The 21,285-nt window shown below is 51.1% G+C and overlaps 1 protein-coding gene across 4 annotated transcripts in view; it reads right to left on the bottom strand.

Moving 5' to 3' along the window:
- Window positions 1-21,285, bottom strand: part of ASPDH (aspartate dehydrogenase domain containing) — a 97,285-nt gene that overhangs the window by 25,545 nt on the left and 50,455 nt on the right. For 3 of the 4 annotated variants that reach the window (XM_069950013.1, XM_069950014.1, XM_069950015.1), the window contains one exon: window positions 6,223-6,372. The exons of the other annotated variant lie outside the window; for it this stretch is intronic. In XM_069950013.1, coding sequence (XP_069806114.1) covers window positions 6,223-6,372 — 150 coding nt within the window. The remainder of the gene's footprint in view (window positions 1-6,222; window positions 6,373-21,285) is intronic. 4 annotated transcript variants of the gene reach the window in all.

The raw sequence follows: 21,285 nt of genomic DNA, 5'->3' as shown, positions 1-21,285 counted from the left end.
AAACATCCACACAAAGAAGGGGTAGCGATATATACAAGGAGACCAAGAGGCCATAACTGCTCTTAGGCAATAGAAATAAAAGGAGCACAGTCAATAGTTATAGAAAGGGCGACTCCAGCCAACTAAAATAAAGGAAACAGATGAGCAGATCACGTCAGTATCTGTATAAGTCGGCAGTAACAGCAATCAGCCGAGCCATAGAAACCTCAGTGCCATCGGAGAAGGCTGGAAGGCATGTAACAGACCACGAGGATCCCGTAGTAGTCAGCACATACAGATGTACGATCCTAATCCGGGCTGCGCCTATTCACTCATTTTCATCCAGCCAGGAGAGAGCTGCAGCAGGTTCCTCAAAAATATGTGTAGATCCCAGTGCTGTCACCCGCAGCCAGGCCGGGTATAGCATAGAGTAGGGAACATCCAGAGATGTCAGTCTCTTCTTTATGTCCATGTATTTAGCTCTTCTCTTCTGGACCTCCACCGAGAAGTCGGGAAAAATGGAGATGATATGGCCATCAATGCTGATACGTTCCATATCTCTGGCTTTGCGTAGAATAATATCTCGGTCTTTATAGTGCAAGATTCTAATCAGCCCCGCTCTCAGTGGAGCCCCAGGTGGTAGTGGGCGGGATGGCACCCTGTGTGCCCTTTCCACAGCAAACAAGGGGGTCAGAGTATCTTTGCCGAAGGTATCGAGTAGCCAAGTCTCAAAGTAATCACTGGGATTTCTCCCTTCCACCTTCTCAGGGACCCCAATAAGGCGGACATTGTTTCGCCTCAGGCGGTTTTCTATATCATCTGCTTTTGCCGCCAACGCTGACAGATTATTGGCCACTCTTTTCATGTCTCTCTTCATAGGAGAAACCTGGTCCTCCAGGTCTCCCACTCTGCCCACAGCCCCCATGCACTCAGATACCTTCTGCATATCATGTCGCAGCAGGTTAATCTCCTCTCTCATGCCTCCCATAAGTTGTGTGAGATGATGGTTGCCCCAAGAGATCGCCACAAGGACGTCCTGTATGGTCGGTGCCAGCGTTTCAGTCTGGGGACTCTCCCCTCCACTCTCCTCCGCGCCGCTCTCACCTCCTCCCATCGAGCCGGGCGCCATCTTGGATCCCAGAGGGCTACCAGTCGTAGGCCCATCACTGGTGCCAGGTGCAAGCCAGTCCTGCTGAGCTGCCCCCAGGTCACTCCAGTTCTCTGCAGGGGTCTCTGGGTTTGCAGCGCAGACGTAGCAGCGGAGCTGTGTGGCTATATCAGCCGGAGGATTACGCGGCAAAGATGGCGCCCGCTCAGTAGGCCCGAGCACCGTGCCACCTTTACCTGGCTTATCCTTAGTGAGTCCTTTCTGTTTTTGAGCCATATCACCAGCTGCCGTCTCTCCGTACCCCTCCGGTACTATGCCGATCTTCAGGAGGCAAGAAATGGTAGGATGCCCAGGATAGACGCAGGATTATTAGCAGGAGCTCCACACAGCACGTCTGCTCACATTGCAGGCTAAGCCACGACCCCTCCAACACAGGCCTCTAATAGAACCCACTAAAAAGTTCTGTGGGATGAGAGCCCAAGTCCAACCTTCTTTCCCCAGTGGTCTAGAACAGACAACATCCTGGCTAAACTAGGGAGGGAGGTCTAGTCAGTGTCTGATCCTGGTACAGCACAGTGGAGCAGAAGGAGGTCCAGTCTAGTCAGTGTCTGATCCTGGTACAGCACAGTAGAGAAGGAGGTCCAGTATAGTCAGTGTGTGATCCTGGTACAGCACAGTGGAGAAGGAGGAGGTCCAGTCTAGTCAGTGTGTGATCCTGGTACAGCACAGTAGAGAAGGAGGTCCAGTCTAGTCAGTGTCTGATCCTGGTACAGCACAGTGGAGAAGGAGGAGGTCCAGTCTAGTCAGTGTCTGATCCTGGTACAGGACAGTGGAGCAGAAGGAGGTCCAGTGTAGTCAGTGCCTGATCCTGGTACAGCACAGTAGAGAAGGAGGTCCAGTCTAGTCCGTGTCTGATCCTGGTACAGCACAGTAGAGAAGGAGGTCCAGTATAGTCAGTGTGTGATCCTGGTACAGCACAGTGGAGAAGGAGGTCCAGTCTAGTCAGTGTCTAAGCCTGGTACAGCACAGTAGAGAAGGAGGTCCAGTCTAGTCAGTGTCTAAGCCTGGTACAGCACAGTGGAGAAGGAGGAGGTCCAGTCTAGTCAGTGTCTGATCCTGGTACAGCACAGTGGAGAAGGAGGAGGTCCAGTCTAGTCAGTGTCTGATCCTGGTACAGCACAGTGGAGAAGGAGGTCCAGTCTAGTCAGTGTGTGATCCTGGTACAGCACAGTGGAGAAGGAGGAGGTCCAGTGTAGTCCGTGTCTGATCCTGGTACAGCACAGTGGAGAAGGAGGTCCAGTGTAGTCCGTGTCTGATCCTGGTACAGCACAGTGGAGAAGGAGGAGGTCCAGTCTAGTCAGTGTGTGATCCTGGTACAGCACAGTAGAGAAGAAGAAGGAGGTCCAGTGTAGTCAGTGTGTGATCCTGGTACAGCACAGTGTAGAAGAAGGAGGTCCAGTCTAGTCAGTGTGTGATCCTGGTACAGCACAGTGGAGAAGGAGGAGGTCCAGTCTAGTCAGTGTGTGATCCTGGTACAGCACAGTAGAGAAGGAGGTCCAGTCTAGTCAGTGTCTGATCCTGGTACAGCACAGTAGAGAAGGAGGTCCAGTATAGTCAGTGTGTGATCCTGGTACAGCACAGTGGAGAAGGAGGTCCAGTCTAGTCAGTGTCTAAGCCTGGTACAGCACAGTAGAGAAGGAGGTCCAGTCTAGTCAGTGTCTAAGCCTGGTACAGCACAGTGGAGAAGGAGGAGGTCCAGTCTAGTCAGTGTCTGATCCTGGTACAGCACAGTGGAGAAGGAGGAGGTCCAGTCTAGTCAGTGTGTGATCCTGGTACAGCACAGTAGAGAAGAAGAAGGAGGTCCAGTGTAGTCAGTGTCTGATCCTGGTACAGCACAGTAGAGAAGGAGGTCCAGTCTAGTCAGTGTGTGATCCTGGTACAGCACAGTGGAGAAGGAGGAGGTCCAGTATAGTCAGTGTGTGATCCTGGTACAGCACAGTGGAGAAGGAGGAGGTCCAGTCTAGTCCGTGTCTGATCCTGGTACAGCACAGTAGAGAAGGAGGTCCAGTCTAGTCAGTGTCTAAGCCTGGTACAGCACAGTGGAGAAGGAGGAGGTCCAGTCTAGTCAGTGTCTGATCCTGGTACAGCACAGTGGAGAAGGAGGAGGTCCAGTCTAGTCAGTGTCTGATCCTGGTACAGCACAGTGGAGAAGGAGGTCCAGTCTAGTCAGTGTGTGATCCTGGTACAGCACAGTGGAGAAGGAGGAGGTCCAGTGTAGTCCGTGTCTGATCCTGGTACAGCACAGTAGAGAAGAAGAAGGAGGTCCAGTGTAGTCAGTGTGTGATCCTGGTACAGCACAGTGTAGAAGAAGGAGGTCCAGTGTAGTCCGTGTCCGATCCTGGTACAGGACAGTGGATAAGGAGGTCCAGTCTAGTCCGTGTCTGATCCTGGTACAGCACAGTGGAGAAGAAGGAGGTCCAGTCTAGTCAGTGTGTGATCCTGGTACAGCACAGTGGAGAAGAAGGAGGTCCAGTGTAGTCAGTGTGTGATCCTGGTACAGGACAGTAAAGAAGAAGGAGGTCCAGTGTAGTCCGTGTCCGATCCTGGTACAGCACAGTGGATAAGGAGGTCCAGTCTAGTCCGTGTCTGATCCTGGTACAGCACAGTGGAGAAGAAGGAGGTCCAGTGTAGTCCGTGTCTGATCCTGGTACAGGACAGTGGAGAAGAAGGAGGTCCAGTGTAGTCAGTGTGTGATCCTGGTACAGGACAGTGGAGAAGAAGGAGGTCCAGTGTAGTCAGTGTGTGATCCTGGTACAGGACAGTAAAGAAGAAGGAGGTCCAGTGTAGTCAGTGTGTGATCCTGGTACAGCACAGTGGAGAAGGAGGTCCAGTCTAGTCCGTGTCAGATCCTGGTACAGCACAGTGGATAAGGAGGTCCAGTCTAGTCAGTGTCTAAGCCTGGTACAGCACAGTGGAGAAGGAGGTCCAGTCTAGTCAGTGTCTAAGCCTGGTACAGCACAGTGGAGAAGAAGGAGGACCAGTCTAGTCAGTGTGTGATCCTGGTACAGCACAGTGGAGAAGGAGGTCCAGTCTAGTCAGTGTCTGATCCTGGTACAGCACAGTGGAGAAGGAGGAGGTCCAGTCTAGTCAGTGTCTGATCCTGGTACAGCACAGTGGAGAAGGAGGTCCAGTGTAGTCAGTGTGTGATCCTGGTACAGGACAGTAAAGAAGAAGGAGGTCCAGTGTAGTCCGTGTCCGATCCTGGTACAGCACAGTGGATAAGGAGGTCCAGTCTAGTCCGTGTCTGATCCTGGTACAGCACAGTGGAGAAGAAGGAGGTCCAGTGTAGTCCGTGTCTGATCCTGGTACAGGACAGTGGAGAAGAAGGAGGTCCAGTGTAGTCAGTGTGTGATCCTGGTACAGGACAGTGGAGAAGAAGGAGGTCCAGTGTAGTCAGTGTGTGATCCTGGTACAGGACAGTAAAGAAGAAGGAGGTCCAGTGTAGTCAGTGTGTGATCCTGGTACAGCACAGTGGAGAAGGAGGTCCAGTCTAGTCCGTGTCAGATCCTGGTACAGCACAGTGGATAAGGAGGTCCAGTCTAGTCAGTGTCTAAGCCTGGTACAGCACAGTGGAGAAGGAGGTCCAGTCTAGTCAGTGTCTAAGCCTGGTACAGCACAGTGGAGAAGAAGGAGGACCAGTCTAGTCAGTGTGTGATCCTGGTACAGCACAGTGGAGAAGGAGGTCCAGTCTAGTCAGTGTCTGATCCTGGTACAGCACAGTGGAGAAGGAGGAGGTCCAGTCTAGTCAGTGTCTGATCCTGGTACAGCACAGTGGAGAAGGAGGTCCAGTATAGTCAGTGTGTGATCCTGGTACAGCACAGTGGAGAAGGAGGTCCAGTCTAGTCCGTGTCTGATCCTGGTACAGCACAGTGGAGAAGGAGGTCCAGTCTAGTCAGTGTCTAAGCCTGGTACAGCACAGTGGAGAAGAAGGAGGACCAGTCTAGTCAGTGTGTGATCCTGGTACAGCACAGTGGAGAAGGAGGTCCAGTCTAGTCAGTGTCTGATCCTGGTACAGCACAGTGGAGAAGGAGGAGGTCCAGTCTAGTCAGTGTGTGATCCTGGTACAGCACAGTGGAGAAGGAGGAGGTCCAGTGTAGTCCGTGTCTGATCCTGGTACAGCACAGTAGAGAAGGAGGTCCAGTATAGTCAGTGTCTGATCCTGGTACAGCACAGTAGAGAAGGAGGTCCAGTCTAGTCAGTGTCTGAACCTGGTACAGCACAGTGGAGAAGGAGGAGGTCCAGTATAGTCAGTGTCTGATCCTGGTACAGCACAGTAGAGAAGGAGGTCCAGTCTAGTCAGTGTCTGATCCTGGTACAGCACAGTAGAGAAGGAGGTCCAGTCTAGTCAGTGTCTGATCCTGGTACAGGACAGCGGAGAAGAAGGAGATCCAGTCTAGTCGGTGTCTGATCCTGGTACAGCACAGTGGAGAAGAAGGAGGAGGTCCAGTCTAGTCAGTGTCTGATCCTGGTACAGGACAGTGGAGCAGAAGGAGGTCCAGTGTAGTCAGTGCCTGATCCTGGTACAGCACAGTGGAGAAGAAGGAGGTCCAGTCTAGTCAGTGTCTGATCCTGGTACAGCACAGTGGAGAAGAAGGAGGTCCAGTCTAGTCAGTGTCTGATCCTGGTACAGCACAGTGGAGAAGAAGGAGGTCCAGTGTAGTCAGTGTCTGATCCTGGTACAGCACAGTGGAGAAGGAGGTCCAGTCTAGTCAGTGTCTGATCCTGGTACAGCACAGTGGAGAAGAAGGAGGTCCAGTATAGTCAGTGTCTGATCCTGGTACAGCACAGTGGAGAAGGAGGTCCAGTCTAGTGAGTTTCTAAGCCTGGTACAGCACAGTGGAGAAGAAGGAGGTCCAGTCTAGTCAGTGCCTGAGCGTGGGACAGACAGCCCCCTCAATATTATATAAAGCCACACAATCACCGCCTGGGACAGGGCAGAGAAGACCGAGGACCAATCTAGTCAGTGTCTGAGCCTGGGAGAGACAGTCACCTCCATATATAACATTATATACAGCAGTACAGTAACCCCCACATATAACTGTGCAAACAGGGTCTTATGACTCTAGAGAACTTACACTGAGCGTTCCTCTATCAGCCATTTTCATGATGTCTTCTCCCCCCCACAATGCCCCGCTAGGTACATAGAGTGTGTAACCAGACATCTTGGCTCTTCTTCTAAGCTTCCTCTCTGTGTCTTCATCAGCTAATGCGGTGGGGGATCCAACCTGATAAACAAGATGAGAATCATTCTGAACTAGGAGCCAATATCAACGAGAAAGAAACTGTATAACCCGTCTTCATCATGTGTAGAAGAATTAATTGCACAAAAATGTGGTGAACATACAAAGACAAAATAGACAAAATAGCGTTTAGAATGCAGATAACAAATACAGTTTCAAATAAAGCACTAAGTTACAATTTTGGCGCTGAGGAGACGCGGACCACGGCACTCCAGGCATCATGGACGCCGACCTCCTTATCTATGGTGGAACCGGCACAAGCACAGTGACTGATAGCAGGACTGGACATGGACTATCACAGTAGGACTTCCTATCCCGGCTGGGCTTTTATACACTAGGACTGAGATACTGAGAATACTATTTCCATCCTGTATTAGACTGCACCGTCTCCCGATAACCAAGATACCCATCTTACAATTGATTTCCACACAAGACCCACACCTCATTTCCCTGATGAACCCACCTAATTGACAACAGTAGGAGGGGGAAACGCGTTGGAAGACAAGTGCGACGTCTTTTGACCAATTTGTATGACGACATGGTCTGAATGTTATTCAATCTGTATATGTAGACACATGGTGGCCAACAGTTTGGCTCCAAAACTGTAACTCAGTGCTTTATCTGCATCTGTACTTGTTATCTGCACCCTAAACGCTATTTTGTAATTGCCAATTTATTCTTACTATAAATCAGTAATACATAGATACTTTCCTGTATTTACTATCATTATTAACCAATTTACTGGTAAACTGTATCATGACCCCCTTTTGTGGCTCCAGCGTAGGGACAGTCCCCATGCACCTGGAGTTTGGGGATGCTCACACCGGGGGGTCCTACACGTAGTTTAGGCAGAGACATTGTAGTCATGTGTATATATGGATATAGCTTTGTATGTCTATCTTTGTATGTTCACCACATTTTTGTGCAATTAATTCTTCTACACATAATGAAGACGGGTTATACAGTTTCTTTCTCGTTGATATTTGCTTAATATGTGACTGTAGACCAAGCGTGACATTACAATATCGGTACATAGTTTGACCAATTGTACTGGGAGCCAGCACTCTGTACTGGGAGCCCGCACTCTGTACTGGGACCTTGCACTCTCATCTACCGGTTTTCTGGAATACATAACCTCTGAGAGTCAGACTCATTCCTAATACACAAAATGTGGTGTCCCACTAGGGGTGTTACAGTTATAAACACCCTTTGCAAAAGTCTCTACTTATCGTAATATTATTGTGATGAAAGTAGTATTGAAAGCTAGCCACTAGATGTCGCTGTATTATGTATGTGTATATGGAAGCTGCACAGCTGAAGGATCGCAAAGGGTTATTGTTTTTGTGTGACACCAGAATCTGTAGATCAGTAGGATTTCTGCTTTCTTCTCTGCTATCATCTCCCACCTTTCCTCTTCTGTTACACTCTTTCACCCACTCATAGCGCACCTTATATGCTAGAGATGAAGTTAGTCACATGGGTGGACGAGGAGCATAGAGTTTTTCATTCTGGACCTTGTGGAGGAAGGACATGAGCCAGATAGCTCTCCACAGTGGTCCTATTTGGGCCCTGGCCGCTTTGCCAGGTCGCCGTACCTACAGTTCAAGTCAGTCTTAGTCAGTCTCCCGCATGGGAAGGACGCAAGACAGCACACCGCCACCAACTTCTTTACTAGTAACGCTCCAAAGCACTATGCACGGTTAAGCTCCTCTAAAGAGAGGAGTAGCCAGAGACAACCTCAACCCACGCCGGGGACAAGGAGAAGTCACAGTGCAGGACAGTATCCATAACAGAGCCACAGAGCCAGGAACGAATCTGATGAAGAGGCTGTGCCTTGAAACGTGTAATTCTTGCAATAAAAGTTCTGATTTTACATCCACTACTACTACTCCCATCATTCAAGGAGTGAAATTCATCTGATGCCGCCAGCGGCACAAGTCCGAAGTCCGAGACCTTTTGCTTGGCTATACCTCCAGCCTGCAGAACCTTCTGCTGATTCTCCACTGGGATCCCCAGCCCCGCGGACTGGCTGCAAGAGGCTATATATTGATTATGCGATCAGCGGTGTCGGGCTCGTAGCGCGACCACCCCAGGTGAGCGGCTCTGAAAGCCACTATTTTAATTCAAATTCCTGAGTTGCAGTAACACACTATGTGCGCCCCCGGTGTTTTTTGAATCTTTCCAGTTGTACAGAGCCAGGAACTGATCCGGACAGAGCAAAGTTGCAGTAAGTCTAGGAACTCTGTCTCACAGCACGGTTGTCAGCAGGGTACCCTCAGCACTCCGCTCATCCCAGGTAACAAGGTCTGGGGCCTGTGTCACCCATTAGGAAGGTTCAGCAGAGTTTAGTAGGCACTGCTACTCTACCTCTTGTGCGCTGGGCCACTCCGCTGAGAGTAGTAGTAGGTGGTAGTACTGGGTAGGGACCTGGTTAGCCACCACTTGCCTGATGGTATGTCACGGTATGGACACAAGGGATAGCAGCTGTAGACCGGGAACCTGACCAAGCGGTGGCCGAGCAATTCTTCGTTGTCCTTAGTCAGGGCACCAATAATTACACCAATGCCAAGGTTCAGAAACAACGGTAGTTGTATATTTATTATAACGGTGGAAACTCGTAGCAACAGTCTCTCCGGATGCAACCGGGTATAAGGCGAACTTGAATAAGGCAGAGTAATGGGTGATGCTGCAATAGGCTGTGATGATAGTGTACTGAATGATGGGAGTAGTAATGATACTGAGGATAAGATGCTGGGCGGAATGGAACTAAGATGAATACTTGCTCTTGATGATTAGAGATGATGAGAGGAATGAGTGAAGAACGGCACCCAGATCTTGTGGTTAGGAGGAGAATCTTGAGAACTTGAGGATAGAACACAGCCAGGAACACTTCTGGTAATGCTGCAGCAGGTACCGCAAGGTTGCAGCCTTGTGACACAGGAGCAGCAACGCACAACCTATCCCCCTGAAGGTGGACAACAGGACTGAGGTAGACAGGAAGTCACATGGTATTCCCCAGCCAAAGCTCGATGGCCATTGGAGTCACCATGGAAGCAGGGGCAGTCACGTGACACCAAGCCATTGCATCATCACACCATTAGACATATAGGACCAAATATACATGAGAAGTACCATCCTTGAACACTAACACTGGGGGGGGCGACATAATACCATTAGGAAGAGAAACACTATGAGGTCCTGAAGAACACAGGCTCAAGGAACTTTTCCAGTGGAGAACACAATAATACAATATATGAGAAAATAGAATACCCTTTTGGAAATACACTCTTTAGAGAATAGACTTTCTCTGAGGCTATACATACATAAACTAGCTTCTTACTCAGAGGAGGAGAAAAATATCTGACCTTGGCACGAAAACACACTATGAGAAGATTTACTTTACTCTAAAAGACTAAATGACTTTTCTGCTCATTTAGAGGAAGAAAATAAATATATATATATGACTGATACGAAAAATAACCTTTGGTTTTTGACTTCCGGTTCCGGTGCCATGCTATAGAGACGCGCGCCGGCACAGCTCCGCTCCCCGACTCATTTAACTGCAATGGAGGCTCTTAAAGATTACCTGAGACCGGGCACCCCACGTTCTCATGATGGCTTCCCGCAAATCGGACGCTCTCCGGATTTTTCTGGTCCCCGGCCATCTCATGGAATCGGTGACGAGTCGTCACCCGCACAGCCCACATCGACACCAGGTGATCAGCCCCCTAAGGAACAGAGATCCTGGAGAGACACTGTGATGCCTGATTGAAGGTTCTTAGGATGTGGGACAGGGTACTGCACGGTGGGGAGAGGACGGTCGGCTTCATACTGCATTCACCCTGTTACCGTCTGGATACATAGCTCTGTAGGGGTCCCTGAACTACTCCCTACTGTCTGTTAATTATGAGACATATGTGCCTGTGATTAACCTCACTGTTTGAGGGCCCCCCTGCTGTAGGGGTTCTTCGGTCTCAAAATATGACAAATTTATCCTTCCCTTCTCCCCTTTGAAGAAGCAGTCACCTGACCTAGTTTTCCTTCAAGAAACTCATCTGAGTTCCGCTGACTTCTTCAGAATGCGCAAACAATGGGTGGGACAGGTTTTTGGCTCATCAGCTGTGGATAGGAAAGCTGGGGTTCTAATCCTGATACATAAAGCATTTAATTGTGAAATAGTTGATGTATGGTCAGATGATGAGGGGCGGACCAGATATGTATGTTACATATCAAAACACCAGCGGAGGAATTCCTCGCAGTTAATGTTTACGGTCCAAATGACACTAACTCTACTTTTTTCTCCTCCCTATCTTCTCTAGTGCTCAACCACCAAATCCCACATAAAGTTATTGGGGGCGACTTTAATGCGTTGATGCATCACCTCGAGGACAGGCGATCGGGACAGGACAGGTCGGTGCCTCCTAGACAGAGAGACGTGACCTTGTCTGCCTGGTCGGCCTCGGTGGGAGTGATGGATGTGTGGAGGTGGCCAAACCCAGACGCCCGTGAGTTTACGCATTTTTCCCATTCCCACAATTCCTGGTCACGGTTGGATTATATCTTTCTTTCACCCTCCTTGCTTTCTCGAGTAGACAGGGTCATGATTAAGGATCATGTTATTTCTGATCATGCCCCGGTCGCTCTCATGATTCACAACATTCTCCCGAAGGATACTGATTTCTTATGGAAATTTCCTGTAGGTCTCACTAGGGACGAAAATTTAAAAGCTTTATTGAGGGGGGGGGGGTGGCTGGAGTATGCGGCTCACAACTCCGAACATACGTCAAATCCTCAGTTATACTGGGATGCTGCCAAAGTAGTACTCAGAGGCAGAATAATGGCCTATGTTTCCTCCTTGAAGAAAAAAATTCAGGGGCAGCTACAAGCCCTTAGTGCGGAGTTACGGGCAGCATACACTACGTTCACACAGCATCCATCTCCAGGGTCCAAAAATGCATGGGTAGCGGCTAAATCATCTTACGAACATTGGCTTGACATGAGAGAGAACATTTACAGGTCACATTTTGATGCTCTTCTTTTTAGGTATGGCAATAAGCCGGGTAGGTTACTGGCTAAATTAGCTAGAGGCCCTCACGCCATTCATCATATCCCATCCCTGCAAGATAAGCAGGGTACCGCCCATAGGGACCCCTTCAGGATTAATGCAATTCTACGTGACTTTTTTTGGGAACTTTACAATGACTCCCCTCCTCACTCCACTCCCGCTAGGAACTGGCTAAAAGATGCTAGGCTCCTGTCAGGGCTGCGGCGGCGGCCCACGCTCCGGACCGCCGCCGCACCCCCTCACCCTGTCCTGCAGCCGCCGGTGTCCACGTGCAGGGACCCGGCGCTGCTGCCACTTCGGCCCCTGGAGGCGCCTCACCTCGCCCCGCTCCTGTCCGTCACTGTGCCGGCCGGCGCGCGTGTCCCCGCCTCCTAAGGGGCGCGCGCCGGCTGTCTCGGGGTTAAAGGGGCAGTCCGTCACAGTAGTCACAGCCCACACACTCTCCTATAAATTCCAGCCCTGCCCCACCTCAGGTGTTGGAGCCTCTACATGCTTCCCATAGCGTTTGGCAAAGCTCCCTGTTGTTCCTGACCTCAGTCCTTGTTCCCAGTTCCTGTCCACTGTCCCGGTCCCTAGCTCCTGTCCGCTGCTTAACCCATTGTTTCCTAAGTACTGTCTACCACCTGCGGTTACGCCTACAGACCTCTGCCTGCACTATCTCCTGCCTACTGCTCCTGCCACGCCTCGCCTGCTGTCACTAGCAACCAAGCCAGGGGTAGTGACCTGGGGGTCGCCTGCCGCAGCAAGTCCATCCCGCCTGGCGGCGGGCTCTGGTGAAAACCAGCAGCCCCTTAGACTCCGCTCCCTGGTGAGGTTAGTGCCATCGCTAGTGACGGTTCGGTGGATCCACGACTCCAGGCGTTAAAGTAGGCTCCAACCATGGATCCCGGCGAGGTGCCTGACATCCGTGATGTAGCCAGAGTGGTCGCCCAACAGGCTCAGCAGATCCAGCAGCAATCGCAGCACATCCAGCAATTGACTGCCGCCTTACAGCAGCGTACTACAGACCAGCGCACACCACCTCCTGCTGCCTCTTCGAAACTTCGACTGGCTCTCCTGAGCAAATACGGTGGTGACCCCAAGTTGTGCAGAGGATTCCTGACTCAATGCACCATGCATATTGAACTTTTAAGCAGCCAGTTCTTCACTGAACGCTCTAAAGTGGCTTTCATCATCAGCCTCTTGGAGGGTAGGGCCCTGGCCTGGGCCACGCCACTGTGGGACCGAGATGACCCGATTACTGCCAATCTCCGAACCTTCCTGGCAGAGTTTCGCTCGGTCTTTGAGGAACCTGCCCGTGCGTCTTCAGCAGAGACTGCTCTACTCAATCTCTCACAAGAGAGTTCCTCCGTTGGCGACTATGCCATCCAATTCCGCACGCTGGCAGCAGAGCTAGACTGGAATGAGGCCGCTCTGGTAGCCACCTTCAAAAAAGGGCCTGTCCAGTCGGGTGAAGGACGTGCTCTCCGCCCAAACTTTCCTACCTCCCTGAACGAACTCATCCTACTGGCCACCAGGGTCGATACTCGTTTTTCTGAGAGAGAGGAGGAGGTCCGGAAAGAACGGCGACTAAGCCTGTCACATCGCCATCACCAGCTGGTGCCGGTCTTCCAGAATCCTGTTGTTTCGGATTCCCAGCCGACTCCTGAGGTTCCTATGCAGGTGGAACGAGCTCGCCTGACACCTGATGAGAGAACTCGTCGTCTGGAGCTTAATCTCTGCCTCTACTGCGGTAACCCTGATCACTTCCGGCAGAGATGTCCCCAAAGTCCTCAAGTGTCCGGGAAACGCTCGCACCTAGGTCTGGTGGGAGAGGCCTCCCTAGGTGTGAATGCCACCTCTCCAAGGTTGTCTGTGCCAGTCTCCATCCAGACACCCTCAGGACAAACTCACCAGACTACTGCCTTCATAGACTCTGGGTCTGCAGGCAGTTTCATTGCAGCCACATTGGTCCAAAGATGGCGGCTACCCTTGAACCAGCTAGCCCGATCCCTGTCTATCTCCTCGGTCACGGGCGAGACTCTCACCGAAGCTGTACACTACCAGACTGTACCTCTGGTCCTCCAGGTAGGCGCTTTACATCAGGAGAAGATCTCCTTCTAAGTCTTGCGCCATTCCTCTTCCGACATCCTCCTGGGCCTTCCTTGGCTGCAATTACATGCCCCTAAGCTAGACTGGAGAACCGGGGAGATTCTCAGTTGGGATCTGGACTGTCCAAACCGGTGTCTGAAGCCTCCTCAGTCCAAGTGCTCTATGACGTCACCTGACTCAGTCAAGCCTCTACCCGGCCTACCGGCGGAATACCAAGACTTGGCTGATGTCTTCTCTGCCAAGGAGGCGGATTCTCTGCCCCCTCACCGGACGTACGATTGTCCCATAGACCTCCTTCCTGGAACTTCTCCTCCGCGAGGTCGGGTGTACCCTCTCTCCATACCCGAGACTGAGGCCATGTCCTCCTGCATCCGGGAAAACTTACAGAAGGGTTTCATCCGCAAATCCACGTCCCCTGCTGGTGCAGGATTCTTCTTTGTGCAGAAGAAGGATGGTTCTCTCCGCCCATGCATTGACTACCGGGGCCTAAATAAGGTGACTGTCAAGAACAGATATCCTCTTCCACTTATCCCCGAACTGTTCGACCATCTCCGTGGAGCCAGGATCTTCTCCAAGCTGGATCTCAGGGGAGCGTACAATTTAATCCGTATTCGTGAAGGAGACGAATGGAAGACCGCTTTTAACACCCGAGATGGGCACTGCAATGCCCCAGCGGTCTTCCAGGAATTCGTCAACGACATATTCCGTGACCTCCTCTATGTCTGCGTCATCGTCTATCTCGACGACATTCTGGTCTTCTCCCCTGACCAGCAGACTCACGTGACCCAAGTACGTCAGGTCCTACGAAGACTACGGGCCAATCGTTTGTACGCTAAGCTGGAGAAGTGCGTTTTCCATCAGCACAGCCTTCCGTTTCTTGGCTATATTGTCTCCGATCGAGGTCTACAGATGGATCCAGCCAAACTCTCAGCTGTTCTCCAGTGGTCACGTCCTGTGGGACTCAGAGCTATCCAACGCCTCCTAGGATTTGCCAACTACTATCGGCAGTTCATCTCACATTACTCTACCCTTGTCGCACCCATCGTGGCTCTCACTAAGAAGAAGGCGGATCCCAGGCATTGGCCACCTAAGGCCGAGCAAGCCTTCACTAGCCTTAAGTCGGCCTTTGCCTCTGCTCTAGTCCGCCCGGATGCCACCAAGCCGTTTTCACTCGAGGTCGACGCTTCTTCAGTGGGCGCTGGAGCCGTCCTCTCGCAAAAGGATGCATCAGGCAAGACCAGAACCTGTGGGTTCTTTTCAAAGACTTTTTCCCCTGCCGAGAGGAACTATACTATTGGCGACCGAGAACTCTTGGAGATTAAGCTGGCACTGGAGGAGTGGCATCATCTCCTAGAGGGGGCTAGGCATCCGGTCAACATCTATACGGACCACAAGAACCTTCTCTACCTCCAATCGGCCCAACGCCTCAATCCCCGGGCAGCCAGGTGGTCGCTTTTCTTTTCACGTTTCAACTTTGTTATCCATTTTCGTCCGGCTGAGAGGAACGTGAAAGCCGATGCTCTCTCCCGAGCATCTCATGTCATGGGACAAGAGGACTCTCTTCGCCACATCATACCTCCCGATCGTCTGATGCCAGTCGACACTTCGGCTCTTCAGGGAGAACCCCCCGGAAAGACCTATGTTCGCCCTGCGCTTCGAGGAAGGATTCTGAAGTGGGGACATTCCTCATTGGTGGCCGGGCACCCTGGAGTCCAAAAAAACGGGCAACTGATCTCCCGCCACTACTGGTGGCCCAGCCTTTTCCAAGATGTCTTTGTGGCTTCCTGTACCATCTGTGCCAAAAACAAGTCCTCCCGACTAAGGCCTGCCGGCCTATTACAGCCCTTGCCAGTACCAAGCCGTCCCTGGTGCCACATAGGCATGGACTTTGTCACAGACTTGCCTCCATCTGCGGGAAACACGGTCATTTGGGTGGTCACTGACCGCTTCTCCAAGATGTCTCATTTTGTGGCTCTTCCTGGACTTCCATCTGCTCCCCGTCTGGCCCAGTTGTTCTTTCAACACATCTTCCGCTTACATGGTCTTCCCCTTCACATCGTGTCCGACAGAGGCTCACAATTTGTCTTAAAGTTTTGGCGTGCCCTCTGCTCACAGCTCCAAGTGAAGTTGGACTTTTCATCTGCCTATCACCCCCAGACCAACGGGCAAGTGGAGAGGGTCAACCAGATCCTGGGCAACCAATCATTTTGTCTCAGCTCGCCAAGACAACTGGTCCAGCCTACTTCCATGGGCAGAGTTTTCCTACAACCATTTGGACTCGAGTTCCACAGGCAAGTCACCCTTCTATGTGGTCTATGGGAGTCACCCTCGCCCTCCTCTGCCTCTCTCTCCATCCTCCGAGGTCCCAGCCGTGGAGGAATTGTTGTCTGACCTGCAGTCAATCTGGGAACAGACTCGACAATCTTTGCTCAAGGCATCTGACCGCATGAAGGACCAGGCGGATAAGAAAAGGAGACCTGCCACAAACTTTCTTCCAGGTGACAAAGTCTGGCTCTCGGCCAAATATGTCCGACTCAAGATTCCCAGCTACAAGTTGGGTCCTCGATTCCTCGGTCCTTTCTCGGTGCTAAAACGCATCAACCCAGTCACCTACAAACTCCGTCTACCCCCTACTATGCGGATCCCGAACGCCTTCCATGTTTCCCTCTTAAAGCCAGTGGTCCTCAACAGATTCTCCAATAAATCTTCCTCCTCTGCTCCACAAGCAGTCTCGGATGACGTCTACATTGTTAAAGACATTCTGGCCATGAAAACTGTCAGAAGAAGACGTTTTTTCCTAGTGGACTGGAGAGGTTTTGGTCCTGAGGAGAGATCCTGGGAACCCGAGTCTAATATCCTGGATCGGGACCTTCTCAAGGGATTCTTGCAGGCTAGAAAGAGTGGGAGGCCAAAGGGGGGGGGGGGGTACTGTCAGGGCTGCGGCGGCGTACCCCCTCACCCTGTCCTGCAGCCGCCAGTGTCCACGTGCAGGGACCCAGCGCTGCTGCCACTTCAGCCCTTGGGGGCACCTCACCTCGCCCCGCTCCTGTCCGTCACTGTGCCGGCCGGCGAACGCGTCCCCGCCTCCTAAGGAGCAAGCGCGCCGGCTGTCTCAGAGTAAAAGGGGCAGTCCACTCCTAATTGGTCACAGCCCACACACTCTCCTATAAATTCCAGCCCTGCCCCACCTCAGGTGTTGGAGCCTTTACATGCTTCCCATAGCGTTTGGCCCAGCTCCCTGTTGTTCCTGACCTCAGTCCTTATTCCCAGTTCCTGTCCACTGTCCCGGTCCCTAGCTCCTGTCCGCTGCTTAACCCGTTGTTTCCTGAGTACTGTCTGCCACCTGCGGTTACGCCTACAGACCTCTGCCTGCACTACTGCTCCTGCCACGCCTTGTCTGCTGTCACTAGCAACCAAGCCAGGGGTAGCGACCTGGGGGTCGTCTGCCGCAACAAGTCCATCCCGCCTTGCGGCGGGCTCTGGTGAAAACCAGCTGCCCCTTAGACTCCGCTCCCTGGTGAGGTTAGTGCCATCGCTAGGGACGGTTCGGTGGATCCACGACTCCAGGCGTTACAGCTCCCCTCCTTGTCAGAGGAAGAAAAAGATATGCTAAACGCCCCTTTTACTATGGAGGAGATTGGCAGAGTTGTTAAGGATCTGAAGCCTAACAAGGCTCTGGGGCCGGATGGATACACCGGTGATTTTTATAAGCTCTTGATTGGAGAGATAGGCCCTGCCCTTTTGTCATTGTAGGAAAAAATTATACAAGGTACCCCGGTCTCTCGGGACATGAACACAGCCATTATAAGAGTACTACCTAAACCTGGAAAGGACTTGACAAGCCCAGGGGGTATAGGCCTATCTCGCTAATAAATGTGGATCTCAAGATCGCATCTAAGGCCATGGCCGATCGACTGGCACAAATACTGCCACGCCTTATTTCACCAAATCAAGTTGGTTTCTTGAAGGGCAGATCGGCAGTCACAAATGTGAGGAAAGTTATCGCTATACTAGATGAGATACAGCAACATCCAGAGCTTCACCCCTCCTCCGCCATATTATCCATAGATGCTGAAAAAGCATTTGATAATGTGCGGTGGGAGTGGGTGTGGCTAGTTATGCAACATATGGGCTTTGGAGGGGCCTTTTTGGGGTACCTGAAGTCCCTCTATGAATTTCCCCAGGCTAGAGTAGGCACTCCTGGCTTCCTGTCTGCCCCTTTTTTCCCAAAGAAAGGTACGCGGCAGGGATGTCCCCTCTCGCCCCTATTATTCAACTTAGTTATAGAGCCACTGGCTCGTGTTTTAGCTATTCATACCAAGATCCAGGGAATTGCGGTAGGGGGGCGTTCCTGTTCGTGTCGCATTATTCGCGGATGACCTTCTAATCATCTATTCCTGGTGTACCGGTGACTATTACCCACACACATATCAAGTATCTTGGGATAAATATTGGGAGGAATCCAGGTGCCATTTATGGACTAAATTATCCTCCACTCCTTCAATCTATTTTTCAGAGCCTACTTCAATGGAAATCTTTACCGCTTTGTTTTATGCCCAGATGTCATCTTATCAAGATGATGGCGTTTTCTCGCCTGTTATACCCCATGCAAACCATTCCGGTATGGTTAAAACATGTGGACATAAAAAAATCAATACAGCATTTTTACAATTCATCTGGGGGGGTAAGCGCCCCCGCATAGCCCTCAAAAAACTGATGTTAATTAGGGATCAGGGAGGCCTCAACTTCCCAGATGTGCGTCGTTACAATCTGGCATGCCTTTTGCAGCATGGGGTAGATTGAATGAGGGGCGGGGGGGCCTTTACCAACCTAAAGCTAGAAGAAGCAATGGCGCACCCTTGGCCATTACAGGCCCTTTTATATACCAAACTACCTGCTGTTCCCTCTCATGTTAAGCGGTGCCTTCTGCTATGCGACACTATGATAGCGGGGAAATCCAGCCTAAAGGATATGAAACTTCCATTTGCCATTGGCAAATTTATGCCATTGTGGTCCCACCCTGAACTTACAGCTGAGGCGAGGAGTGGGTTCACCCGGGTCTGGGCCCATAAGGGCATCACAACGGTTTCACACCTATTACACGAACGTGAGCATAGATACCTTGAGTTTGCTGAACTTCAAGCAAAGTTCTCACTAGGCCCACTAGGGTTCATTGTTTTCTTACTCCTGTAAATGTTGGATTTCAACCCCTGGTTGATGTTTAGCCAGAGGGCGCTTTACTTTATACTTACCTGTTGGTGGAATTTTGTGTCTGCCATGCTTGTATCTTGTTTTAAAATTTGAAAATGAATAAAAATATTTAAAAAAAAATAAATAACCTTTGACTACTGGAGTGCAAAAATAAACTTTTGACAATACCATAATCATGAAAGTGCTTTAGAAAGAACTAGGTAAGTGTCTGTTATGTTCGAGTCTTTTATGCAATTAGACCATCGTCCATGTAAAAGGCTCTGGGACAGGCACTGAAGAACTTTGAACAACTGAGTGTGTTTTCAGCACATAGGTGGGTGATGAAACAAGGAGGCTTGGTCAGGAGGACCAGGTGCAGAGCTTGAACGTTGCAGAGGAACTTTTTCAACACACAAACAAAACAGGAACAACAGATACAGTGAGAACAGTTAGGACGGCCATGTCGGCCTAGCTTCCCAAAGGAAGCTTACTCTTGCCCGGGGTGTGGAGGATCAGTCGGCTGCCAAATAGCAACCGAGGCTTCCCTGTTAGCGGCCATGACCTCTGCCCGATGATGCTCACAGAGGGCTTGGACCTGGCGATGCCAGGCGTGCAGAATGGCAGCCTTTTGGACCTCCTCTGGATCCGGGGTGCCCTCCGGGGACACTGGAGCGGTGTCCATCTCGTCTGGGGCATCCTCCTCGGCCTGGGTGAGCTGCGAGTCCGGAGGCTCTTCCTTATAGTCAGAGAGACGGGAGAGCCCAATGAGGAACGGTACCCCTGTGGCAGCTACGGGCACAGGAACAGTACCAGCGGCCATAGGTGGTGGGAGTGGGACATTAGTAGACGATGTGGGACCAAGCGGAGGCAAGCTCTCGGGCAGTCTGGATGTCACAGGGGCTACAGTTACAGAAAGGTGCTCCCCACCGGCTGCCATCTTGTTGCGCACTGGTGTGGTCTTGAGGACCTGGGAGGAGGCGGAGCACAGAGGCTGAAGTTCCGGTCCGGCAATCTGCCCAGCAACTGTGACGTCACTCGGCACGGGCAGCCAATCAGGAGGATTCACAGTAAAGTCTATGGCGCCGGGCGATTCCCGCGCTTCGGCAGCGTGGCGGTTAACCCCCTCCTGTCTGGGGTTTGGCGCAGCAGGAAATTCCAGAACAGTAGGCCGCAGTAAAACACAACAGGCATCCTCCACACTGACGGGGAAATAGGGCACATCTCGAAACCCCATGGCGGCACAATGAATAGTCCCGTTCAATCACGCCACTTTGAATAAAGTCTCTCTGGGGATGATAGTACAGTTTTGGGGTTGCTGGGAATCGGCACAACACAGTTCTAATCCTGTTTGTGATGCCAAAGTTTGCGCTGGGCCACTCCGCTGAGAGTAGTAGTAGGTGGTAGTACTGGGTAGGGACCCGGTTAGCCACTTGCCTGATGGTATGTCACGGTATGGGCACGAGGGATAGCAGCTGTAGACCAGGAACCTGACCAAGCGGTGGCCGAGCAATTCTTTGTTGTCCTTAGTCAGGGCACCAATAATTACACCAATGCCAAGGTTCAGAAACAACCAGTGGCTCCTGGGGGGCCCATGACCACCCAAAAAGACTTATACTTTCAATGGTGTACTGTCTCCTGGCTACACTTCTGCCATGATTTGCAAAAAATCACTGTTTTTTTATGGCAATTTTGCACAAATCAGGACATCATGACATTATCTGTCCTGTACTATGAACGCCAGGCTAGTGTTGCCATAGTTACAGTGGGGTGGGGGGGGCCCAGGCTTGGTGAACAGCCCAGGGCCTATGGTAAAGTTAATCCGCCCCTGGAAACAACGGTAGTTGTATATTTATAATAACGGTGGTAACGGGTAGCAACAGTCTCTCCGGATGCAACCGGGTATAAGGCAGACTTGAATAAGGCAGAGTAATGGGTGATGCTGCAATAGGCTGTGATGATAGCGTACTGAACGATGGGAGTAGTAGTGATACTGAGGATAAGATGCTGGGCGGAATGAAACTGAGATAAATACTTGCTGTTGATGATTAGAGAAGATGATGAGAGGAATGAGTGAAGAACAGCACACAGATTTTTAGTATAGATGAGGATCTTGAGAACTTGAGGATAGAACACAGCCAGGAACACTTCTGGTAATGCTGCAGCAGGTACCGCAAGGTTGCGGCCTTGTGACACAGGAGCAGCAGCAACACACAACCTATCCCCCTGAAGGTGGACGACAGGACTGAGGTAGACAGGAAGTCACATGGTATCCTCAGCCAAAGCTCGATGGCCATTGGAGTTACCATGGAAGCAGGGGCAGTCACGTGACACCAAGCCATTGCATCATCCCACCATTAGACATATAGGACCAAATATACATGAGAAGTACCATCCTTGAACACTGGGGGGCGACATAATACCATTAGGCACTAATAATTGAACATGCAAACAAGAAATGAATGGAATAGCAGACCTGAACACTGAGAGAGGTGACACAATACACACAGTTTGCAGTGGACCATAGTTTTCCAGAACAGAACTGGCCATAATAA

This window comes from Dendropsophus ebraccatus, chromosome 13 (assembly GCF_027789765.1).
Source record: "Dendropsophus ebraccatus isolate aDenEbr1 chromosome 13, aDenEbr1.pat, whole genome shotgun sequence".
NCBI lineage: Eukaryota > Metazoa > Chordata > Amphibia > Anura > Hylidae > Dendropsophus > Dendropsophus ebraccatus.
Note: the sequence above shows the minus strand (reverse complement) of the source record. Positions and strands in the feature narration are given on the sequence as shown.